The 11,564-nt window shown below is 37.9% G+C and overlaps 1 protein-coding gene and 1 pseudogene across 2 annotated transcripts; both read right to left on the minus strand.

Annotated features, from left to right (window-relative positions):
• Positions 1 to 3,066: 3,066 nt before the first annotated feature.
• LOC149227387 (pentatricopeptide repeat-containing protein DOT4, chloroplastic pseudogene) lies at positions 3,067 to 5,600 on the minus strand (annotated as a pseudogene). The gene is made up of 2 exons (XR_016248320.1): positions 4,359 to 5,600; positions 3,067 to 3,560 (listed from the first exon to the last, which is right to left on the minus strand). The product of XR_016248320.1 is annotated as a pentatricopeptide repeat-containing protein DOT4, chloroplastic pseudogene (transcript).
• Positions 5,398 to 7,048, minus strand: LOC149227388 (pentatricopeptide repeat-containing protein At1g15510, chloroplastic-like). Its single transcript, XM_089377772.1, has 2 exons — positions 6,797 to 7,048; positions 5,398 to 6,700 (listed from the first exon to the last, which is right to left on the minus strand). The coding sequence occupies exons 1-2, from the start codon at positions 6,839 to 6,841 to the stop codon at positions 5,600 to 5,602; spliced, it is 1,146 nt and encodes a 381-aa protein (XP_089233898.1). The 5' UTR covers positions 6,842 to 7,048; the 3' UTR covers positions 5,398 to 5,599.
• Between the last annotated feature and the right edge of the window lie 4,516 nt (positions 7,049 to 11,564).

Raw genomic sequence — 11,564 nt, forward strand, 5'->3', positions numbered from 1 at the left:
CCTCCTCCATTATCAAATCTCAGTGTGTTCGTCTTCTTAATTGTTTTCTTCTCCACAAGAGCTTTGAAGTCTTGGAACCTACCTCATCCTTGGCTTTCATAAAATAAACCTAGGTTTTCTCTAAAAGAATTATCAATGAAAGAAACACAATAGATATTCTTGTGAGCGAAGTTGATGACATGGTTCCCCACACCTCTAAATGGACTAGATAAGGAATCCCTCTTAACCGATGCTCATTGCTTGGGAAAGCAATATTGGCAAGTTTGTTGAGTGCACATCTCTTACACATTCTTGTGTTCTCCACCTTGAAATTAGGCAATCCCACCACCATGTCCTTCAGAAAATGCAAAGCTCCATAGTGTAAGTGACATAATTGTTTGTGCCAAAGCTCACACATAATGTCATTACAATGCACCAAAACTCCATGCTTCAGAGGATCCACTAGCAACCTATAAACCTATAAAGGCCACCATCATGTACTCCTTTGGCCAATACTTAAATAGGATCAAGGCTGCATTTTTTTATAACCATTTACTGATCATCAAATTCAACCATACACTTTAGATATATCCTGCTGGTATGTTGAATGAGAGAGAACCCATCTCAATCACTAAGTACTTGGCATCATCACCAAGCTCCACTTGCATGTTGAAATCTCATTATTTTAGTCTAAATAAGGCTGATATGCAGGTTCTCATGTGTCTATAAGCTACATTTCCCACATACCACCTGACACCAGAAACGATGTCAGTGAAAAGGCACGACACCATGGAAAAGCTTGTCTCCAATCTGGTTGCAAGTTCATCTGCTCCTACAGAAGCTTCTGCACTCCCTACAAATTACTTCTCCTATAGCTACTCACCCTTCCCCTTCTTCTCAAGGCATTAAGAAGTATAGAGATCATTCTTACTCAACTTGAAGCACTTTATATTGCACCGATATTTCTTCCCTCGTTTAGAGGACCTGACTCTTCCTTTTGACCCTTCCCATGTCCTCCTTTCCTGCCTCATTTCCCCACCTTCTCAATCAAAACTAGGTTTTGAACCCCATTTCTCACTGCTATCTCCAACCTTGTCTCCTCTTGCACAAAGTCATCCCACAATTTCTCAAAAGTGGGCAACTCATCACAAGCACATACACCTCAAACCAACAGCTCCCAAGATGATGAGAACCCATTCAGATTTATCCAAACTTACTCACGCTCATCAGTCTTATCTCCTATGGTTGCAAGATGATCTTTGACCTCAGTGATCTTCATCTTATAGCTCATCATAGTATCAATATTGCTCATGCAAGTACTGGTGAGGTTGCTCTTCAAAAGCATTTTGTAGGAAATGTTCACACTTTGATATAGAGTGACCCAGGAATCATACATTTTGTTGTCTTCTCTATGATGTGAGGGGTCAAGTGGACCTTCACAAAATGGTGATTCTCTTTGTTTTCTCCATCTTCTTCTTGTGATTGGCTAACTGAATGGAGTAAGCTCTTGAACCTTGGTCTCCACAAAACTCCATAGATCTACGTCCACCAAAAGCATCATTAGTTTGCATTTCCACAGAACAAAGTTGGAAGTGCCCTCCAACATGTGACACTCTTAGAGACTGAGACTAGTCATTACTACAACTCTACAAACCCAAACTCAAACAATAGATCCACTGACAATGGGTCAGATCTGATAGCTCTCACATGTGCAAAACACCTTTCTCAAGCACAAAAATAACGCTCCAATCCGGAAGTAACTAGGGCATCACACCCCAGTGACCCCACAACCTGTCACAAGTCCATATGCCAATCACTGACACAGATCTGCTTCAATCATTGAAGCTCAGGTATCACACCCACTAAAACCCTCTGACAATACCCTCTAATAGGCAACTTATATCTCCCTACACATGCCTTGATACCTTGTTAATTTTCAAACCATGGTAAGCAGGTTCTGCACTCAGTAAGATTTCCATAAACCTGGGTAGCTTAAAACTTAAAAGCTTCCATCAAAACAGCAACTACTGAATACATTAATCTACAAACACACACTACTGAAAATTCAAACAGAAAATACACAGAACTGAACTCTCAATCACCAGAGATGGTGTACTCCAACTGGAGGATAATTTCAGTATGCATGCATGCACACTCCTCCATGAGATCTGTGCTCTCCTCAATACCCCGTGCAAGTTCTCTAACACTCCCTAGAGATCTGCACCCTCATACAGACTGCCCTGTCTCTGTTACTGTGCAGAGGACCCCAGAGCAATGAAGCTGGAACAGAATCACCGCTGAAGAAAACACACTGAGCAACTAAGGTAAAAAATCTAACATGACCATGACTCAATAATTTCTTTGTGTTTTGCAATTGTCTATTACCATATCTCTTTTCTTGAATCAATTAAAGGGGGCATGCTTTGGCTTGCCTGCCAACAGGATATTACCTATTTATGGATCTCCAAAATGCCTATTTAGCCTAAGAGTACCACAGTTACCATGGGTAATTAGGCATAGAATATATCCTCAAAAACCCAGTTAAAAAGAGAATGTGAACGTAGCTTCCCTGCTTGGTCTGTATGCAGAATTGTTTTTTTGCTTGGAAAAGGATTAATTACTAAATAACCATTGTTGTAAATGTTGATGGGATGGAAAGAATGGCCATTTTGAATTATGCATGAACTTCAATCATTGTCAGTTTTCAACTACTGATTGCAAAACAGGGTTACTTCACAGTTCACACTCGTTGGAAGCATTCACTAAGAAAATGAAATTTACCAGATTGACTTTACCATAGATTTTAGTTTAAAACTAGGACTCACATTCTGAGAATCCTTAAATATAGACAGCTTTTACACTTATGGGCTGCTGGAAATCATGACTTTGAGCCTTTGCTGGAGCTCTACCTCATTCCCTGAGAGAAATTGGATCCTGTTTCTGGATTCTGCCCTAAAATATCATTCTGCCCTTCCATGTTCCTTTGAAAAGATAGAATCTTTTCTTTGAAGCGAGTATGCTTCACATCCTACAGTGGCTCTCCTTCATCTAAGCAGCCGTGAGTAGGGGGTATCTATTTTACCAAAGTTGCTTACGACCTGCACCTTACCCCAACCACAATAAACGGTCTGTTTACACAGGTGCACTGGCTCATAAGGGGAAACATGCTACTGGGGTGATTTGAACCATGGTGGAGCAAATAACAACACCCTGCTTTACCAATCAACTCAGCCCCTATCGACATCTTTGCTTTATTTAACTGTAGCTACCATACCATATTGGTCCTAATCCTCCTTTACTCACAATGTGCCAACGTCTTTTCCTTAGGTGTCTCGAGCTATTTTGCAGTAAAAGATAGCAAGCTTATAGTGCATGTTTTGAACATTTAATCTACATCCTTTTTGACAGAAATTGTTCTTTCATCCACGAACATACATTTTTGTAGCACCATTCAAAAGTGAAAATTGCATTCGGAATCTTCCATAGCATAACATAGTTTTACCAAATAGATTACAAACTGGGGCTAGGTAAATTATTGTTGCGAGAAAACCATGGCACTTGGCAGTCAATTACTACAATTCCTGCAGCACCAACAAACATAGTGTATTAGTGATCCATTTCAGTGTTAAGTAGCAGACTGAACAAGGATTAAAGAAAATAGGACAGCAAAAAATCCTACGCAAGTTTGGACTAAAAAAACATTTCCACTTTAACACTTTTTATATATTTCCTTTCAAACTAATAAGTAGAATAGGCATACTGGATAAGAATACACAGTCCTGCATACATAAATTGTTGAATAACCATTCAGAAAGATATGAAAGTCAGAATTACTCATGCACTAAAATATATTCAAGCATTTCATGTACCCATCTTATTAATAACCCATCAAACTCCAAAAATTCCTTTCGACCTAAAAACAGTCATATAGATGTCAAATCACATTGTCCAGTATTTAGAAGATTTTACTCACAAGTTTGAAGTTGCATAAAGAATCAATAATAAAATATATTTCATAAGGTATGTTTGCATAGGATTCTTAAAGTATCACATGCAGTACTTGAAGCGAATACAGTATTTACTGCAGTTTGTCCAAATTTATCATTTAAAAGAAACTCTTAACGGACTACAGTGTGAAACATCTTTTGTACTTATGCTAATTGATCAGTCTGTGCATAATGGCAGTTTGTCCAAATTTATCCTTTAACAGAAGCTCTAACAGATTGCAATGTGAATGATCCTTTGTACTTGTGTTAATCATCCTATGCAAAATGGTCCTTAGTCTTCTTGTCAACTATGAAATAACTATTACACATGAAAACAAAATGCATACAGCACCATGTGTGAAACATGCCTTTCCAAACTCAGGTCATAATTACCTTGCAGAACCAATGTCATCTTTGTTTCCTTGCATTAAGCTGCACCAGTACTCTGGTATTTTGTTATGTTGTTTGTTCAAGAAGCTTCACAAACTATCCCCACAATGACATAATGTAGCCCTGAAATGTTGAAAACTGTGAGCATCCATCACAAAAATTCTCACCCAACAATTAGATGAGTGTGGTGGCACTGTGGATGTCACCCTTCACGCAGGTGATTTAAACAGTTTCTATAGGGCATGTGTTTGTAAGCTCATGTGCAATCGAATATAGACCTTAACCTCTTCCCATTTAATATCGCAAAGCGTCAGAAACATACCCTGAATTCTTCATCTACATGGAGATTCTCAACATGGCAGATATGTTCTCTGACTGTGGGTGTGATCAGTCTCCTCCAAAGAACACATGGTTCCTAGTATTGACTTCAATCCAGCTGCATCCTGGCCTTTTTATCAAGCCCCTGTCTTTCATCATTGTTCTGACCTTTGCTACATCATCCCATCTGCCTGCCTCAGCATACATATTTGATAAGAGAGCATAGTTACCAGCATTTTTAGGCTCTAACTCAAAAAGATGTTCTGCCACATTTTCTCCTAGCTCTATATTGCAATAATTTCTACAGGCACCTAGCAAAGCACCCCACACATCAGCACTAGGTTCTAGTGGCATCATTTGAATGAAGTAATATGCGTCGCCTAGGTGACCTGCACGCCCAAGAAGGTCAACCATGCATGAGTAGTGCTCCATCACGGGTGTGATTTGATAATCTTGAGTCATGCAATGGAAATATTTCCACCCTTCATCCACTAGGCCGGCATGACTGCATGCATTCAAAACACCGGTGAATGTGACATTGTCTGGCTTAATTTTAGCCTGTTGCATCTGATAGAAATGCGCAAGAGATTCCTTACCATAGCCATATTTTCCATATCCCACAATCATTGCATTCCAAGAAACCAGATCTCTTTCAGGCATTTTGTCAAAAACATGGCCTGCAAGCTCTATACTCCCACTTTTGGTGTACATGTCTATAAGGGCATTCATTATAGATATAGCAAAATCCAATCTATTTCTGATGATATAATCATGGATCTGTTTACCCAGTTGTACAGCAGCTAATTTGGCACACGCTGATAGAGCAATTACAATGGTGACTAAGTCAGGTACCACCCCTTCCAGTTGCAATTCACAAAAGAGTTTCAAAGCCTCAGCAGCATGTTCGTTCTCGGTATAGCCAGCCATTAGTGCATTCCATGACACAACATCTTTTTCAGCCAGTTTATCAAAAGTTGGCAAGCAGACTCTAGGCACTTGGACTTTGCATACATATCTATAAGGGAACTCCCCACAAACACATCCAATTCGAATCCTCTTTTTATTAGGTAATGGTGGATCTCCTTGCCTTGTTGCAAAGCTGCAAGGTTGGCACATGCGGATAGGATGCTTACAATGGTGCTCGAGTTGGGTTCCACCCCTGCTAATTGCATTTGGCAAAAAAGAATTAAGGCGTCCTTTGCATGCCCATTCTGAGCACACCCAGAAATCATTGCATTCCATGAGACCACATTTCTCCTAGACATTCTGTCAAAGATTTGGAATGCATGCTCTAAACTTGCACATTTAGCATACATGTCCAAGAGGGCACTACCCACATATACATCCGACTCAAATGCATTCCTAATTACACAACTGTGTATCTCCTTACCCCGTTTCACAGCTGCTACAGAAGCACATACAGGAAGAACACTCGCAACTGTAACTGAATTGTATGGTACTCCTGCTACCTGCATTTGACGGAAAAGCCTCAATGCCTGATCACACTCTCCATTCTGGGCATAACCTGCAATCATTGTATTCCAGGAGACGATGTCTCTTCGAGACATTTTGTCAAACACTTGGCGTGCATCCTCCATACATCCGCATTTAACATACATCGAAAGAAGCCCATTCCATACATAAATATCTGGCTTAAACCCAGTTCCAAATATATAATCATGGATGTCCTTACCCCGCTGCAGGTTCCCCAGATCAGCACAAGCTTTGAGAACAAACGGGAAAGTGAAATTGTCTGGCTGTGTGCCTGTTATTTGCATTTGATGATAGAGTTCAAGTACTTCCTCGCAATGGCCATGCACAATGTACCCTCTTATCAGTGCATTCCATGAGAATACATTTGGTTCAGGTATTTTATCAAAAACTAGCTTGGCATCCACAAAGCTCCTGCATTTGGCATACATGCTTACAAGTGATGTAGATAAGAATACATTTAGCTCGATTCCAGTTATGAGCATGTGGGCATGGACTTGCTTGCCTTCTTTCAGGGCTCCCCTGTTGGCGCGGTCCTGTAAGAGAGAAGCATAGCCATTGCAGTCCAGTACAAATGGTTGGTTTTCCATACATTGTGCAATTGTGTGAATAAGCCTTGGGAACGCGCTTACCTTGTTGTGGTGGTAGGATATGTAGATCGTATTCCTGACCTGCATACTCCATGAAATTGGAGGCGTTGTGTGTGTTGCGCTGCAACATGTGTGTCCCCCGTTGCACGCAGATGCTAAAAACAAATTTATGAATGAATGAAAAAATTATTTTATTACCGTTGGAAATTTTGATTTATGGTATCCATCGCAATGGGAAGAGGTTTTATTATGTGAAAAAAAATGCTTTCATCTTTGAACCAAATCTTTAAATGGTAAGGAATAAAGCACTACATCACATTCCCAACATAAAAGACAGACAAGTTTGGGATAGTGAAGCCAATTTTATGGCATAGTCTTTTCATTTAAAAGAAGCTTTTAGCATGGTATGAAAAGAGAAGTTGTGGAAGATATCCAAAGAAATGGGTTTAGAATTGGAATGCAGTATTTTTTTAATTACGCCGAAGGCGTTTTCTCTATTGTTGTTGATGTGTAAACATTGTTCACTACAGTGAATCAATGAATTTCAATTTCATCATCTTTCATCCTATTAAAATATGATACGTGGACGGTGATTGCTTGTGTTAACATTGTCTGATTGCGATGTTGGCACAAATGCCAGACACACCTGGGATCCGTCACTTTGAACAGGTAACAAAATCCCACTCTCACACTCACATCCGCGCTCCAAAGAAATAAGGAACGTAGATGTTCACTTGGACAACACTGGTAGAGTTCAGAGTGGCAATGACAAAGAATACAATGTTGAAAGCAACGCCATAGCTGATACAAGTGGAGGAGACAAATGTTATAGTGGCTGGAGAATAGTGTAAGATGGGTCTTCCTCTGAAGCTTTCCAGCCGTAAAATTTGTAGGGTATGGAGTTCACCACAACGTTGTTCTTGTAGTCCAGAAGAATGGAGTCCCTGTTGGCGAAGATGAACAGGTTGTCGTGCAAGCACAAGTGAAGAAATGAGTACAGATTGTTCTCCACCTGCGCATTGGTTCGTGTTTGAGACAGGAAAGGCAGGGCGAATGTTCCCTCACCGGGATTTTTCGGAAAGAATTCGTAGGTGAAATTGTTGGTTCCCCCCACGACGATGATGCGATTGTCGGGTTTGGCTCCGGAGCAAAGTTTTCAGGGCATTGGCTTTGGCGTTCCTTTTCACCTTTTGGTGAAATTTTCAGTTATATGAATATATGAAAGACAAAATTAGAATGGTTGAGGGGTTGTTGGAAAGTTTTTATAATGATAGTATTGTAAAGTGAGGTTGTCATTATTTTTTACATTTTTTTTATAAACATAAAGGTTGTGGGCACACATATAGTGAGGATTATAATCAAGATTTTGTTTTATGGAGCACAAGTTGCAAGTGCATCTTAGAGCTTTAGAGAACTTTTGCACATTTCCATCTATCTTTCAAGGGGCATGCCATATAGTTAAAATTATAACCACAATCTTGTTTTATGGGGATCACACAATACATAAGTTGCAAGCACATCTTAAAGCTTTAGAGACCTTTTGCACAAAGGTTGGATGTCCATGAACAAGGGTAAAACCAAGGAAGAAAGGTTCTTGCCCAAAAAGAAAAGGAAAATGCAACCCCAAATTAATCTCACCAAAGAATCATTGAAAATAAATTGAGACTACAAATAATTGAGATTGAATTTCTGTGAAAAAATGAGTTGGGATATGTGCCCAAGGAAACGCCTCTGAGGGGCAAAAAGGTATCTTTCTACTCCAAAATAGATTTAGGTAGTGGATATGTGGAATTGGGAGATGTAGCATTCCTTCTTCTAAACCCTCATTACACTAGTTCTTTTGTATTGCTACAAAGTTTTGGGACCAAATATACCCAAGCATAGGTGGAAGCGGCTAGTATGGGCACAAAAACACTAATAACAATTAGTTTAAGAGTGAATGACAACACCTTGTACAAGATACTCCTTAGGGAACTAAGATTGTACCAAATAGAGTTAAAGGTTCTTAAAAAACTTGTATAGAGGAAAAAGCGATGAATATTGAGACATTTTCAACAAAAATTGTTGAAAGAGGAGTTGAGAAGACAAAAGAAATCATAGGACCTATATCATAGAATTTGGCTTAAGGATTGGGACACAGTGACGACAATTTCCCAACAAATAAAAAAGCACTTAAAAACCATATTTAGAAATGGTACAACAAGGGGAAATTGAAAACACATAACAATATAAAACAACGATAGTACATAGAAAACTTCAACAAGTAAAAAGAAATCAAAATTCAAGACTATTTTATGCTAAACACATCATGACATGAAAAACATGTGATGACTCAACTAAGAACAATTTCCCACAAGCTATAGTGTGAAATAAGAAGATGGGAGCAACCCAAAGAATCCTAAGAGAAGAGGTTGTGTAGGCTATGTGGGAATGATAAAGGTAAAAGAGAATCAAACTTCTTTCTTTGTTGCGCCTTGTACTTGAACATTAGAGAAGGGTCCAAAAAGCCATATAAAAAACTAGAATATTTCACTCCAATAAAATCAAAGGCCAATGCAAGTTGGTTGAGAGATAGATGTGAGAAAGAAAAGGGTTGCTAAAGAAGAGTCTAAAAAAGTAGTTAACAACTACAAGTCTACCTAAATTGTTCAACCCACCCTTCCAACCAAAGAAGGTTTTGCTTGGTGATTAATCCACACAAGTTAAGTAGGAGATCTTTGACATTCTTTCAAAGGATAGACACCAATCAAATCAACTTCTTATCAAGTTTGATTGCGTTCTGTGTTTAATTGTATTCTTATGAATGAATGCAAAAATGCTTTCTCCCTCCTATATTGATTAAGGGTCAATTTTACATTGTTTGAAGGAAAGAATTAGGGTCATGAAAAGACTTGCACAACATCCAAACCCTTAATTTCATGATATTTTTTATGTTATACTATGAGTCCCTAGACAATCACAAAGTTCAAGGATATACTTGTAATTCTTATCTTGTCAAGGTGTCATGATGATCCATTAATGTGTTGTTTGTGTGATCTAGATCTAGAAGATCTAGCATGATCATTAATGTAATATAAATTCAGATTTTGAGATCAATACAACATATAAAGGGAAATAAGCCATTTCCACTAGTTTGTTTTCTTGTCTCTCTTATGGCCTATTCTTAAACTTTTATTGTAACTAAGTATTGGGCATCATGGTTTCTTTCACATTTTCATTATCATTTTATGTCATTTGATGTAACCATTGATGGTTACATGCATTTTTGTGTTTCCTTTTCCCTATGATGCGAAGGAAACTACTCAACTTATCTTGATATGTTTAATATTTCTATAATTAATGTTTGAAGGATTTCCTCCAATGTTAAATTGAATTTCTTATAAGCATAATGTAATTATCAACTTGATGAGAACCTTTTAAAGTTCTCATTTTTCTAGAGGTTTCTTTTAGTGGCTATTTTTACCCTCATTTTAAATAGTGGTACTACTTGTAGCACCCTTTTTTATTGACATAGTTTTTTGACATATTGAATTTTATCTATAAGGTATCAATATTTTCTTTTTTAATTGTTGTTTTTTCAATTATTTTCATTTTTGTCTCAAATATCTATTTTTTATTTTTATCCCCAACTTTATCCAATTTTTTTCAATGTTAAAAAAGAAAAACCTGAAGTGTCATTTTAAACAATATTTGTTTTGTAATCTACAATCTATATTTGTATTATACAAAAAATGTTATGTCCATAACCCCCTTCAACTTGCCATGAAGGAAACCAAACTGAAAGTTGTTAGAAAATATAATAATTGTTTCCCTGTCCATATCAAGGATAGTCTAAGTTATAGTTATTAATTTTTGTAGTAGGCTAGACAAAGTACTTAAGGAAGCATAGACTAACCAGAAGGTAAAAAGTATAGAAACATGTCGAGTTAAACTAGCCTAAATGATCTAGTCAAAGTTATCCTTGAATGTTTAGTGTTGATGATGCCCGAGTCATCTCTTTTTGCAAATTTTTTTAGGCATGAGGTCCTCCTCTATAATTAAAGGATTAGATGGGGTGCCTCTTATATATAAAGTCCCTGATTCCTCTTGCATTCCCTCATTATCCTCTTCCTATATCTTAGAAAATTTAATGTTAAATCCAAAAACCACTTTGAATACTGCCTTAAAGTTTGTGTCCATTATATCTGACTGGTGTGGAATGGCCTGGTGCTAGCGCCACCTTTTCTCCACAACTTGAGTTATGAAGGCTTTGATGAGCTAGTAAATCTTAGCTTCCCTTAAGAACTTAGTATTGCAAGTTCAAGATAACCTATAATCAAAGGCTGAGCCTTTAAAATCCTATTCTATCTATTTCTTGTCACTCTACTTCTTTTCTGCATCATTGAATCTTCTAGATTTTACATTTCCTTCTTTACTTTAAGAGGAAATCTAGAGTAATAGAGTTGCTCTATTCTAAGCATTTCCTTTTTGTGCTTGGGTTAGATAATTACAAGGCCATGAGGGCCAAAATTTTGAGAGGTAAATTTCAAGTTTCCTTGGGATCCTTTCTTACTCGGTCTTGGGTTATTTCCTACAAGAGTTCCTTCCATAATTAACCACCTAAAGGAGGAGAAATGGCAAGCAAGATTAGGGAAACTAGATAATAGGAAAGGCCACATAGGGGAAATGAATAGTGGAGAACCCAAAGGCACATGAGTGTTCAATGCCAATGGAACTTGGACGATAAAATCTCAACAAAGTGAAGGTTATAAACAATAGAGTTACCCACTTGAGCTCAAGATAGACGAAAGATTGATGGGATCTATGAGGA

The sequence above is a fragment of the Pinus tabuliformis genome, chromosome J (assembly GCF_031772625.1).
Source record: "Pinus tabuliformis cultivar Carrire ecotype Pingquan chromosome J, CPIR1, whole genome shotgun sequence".
NCBI lineage: Eukaryota > Viridiplantae > Streptophyta > Pinopsida > Pinales > Pinaceae > Pinus > Pinus tabuliformis.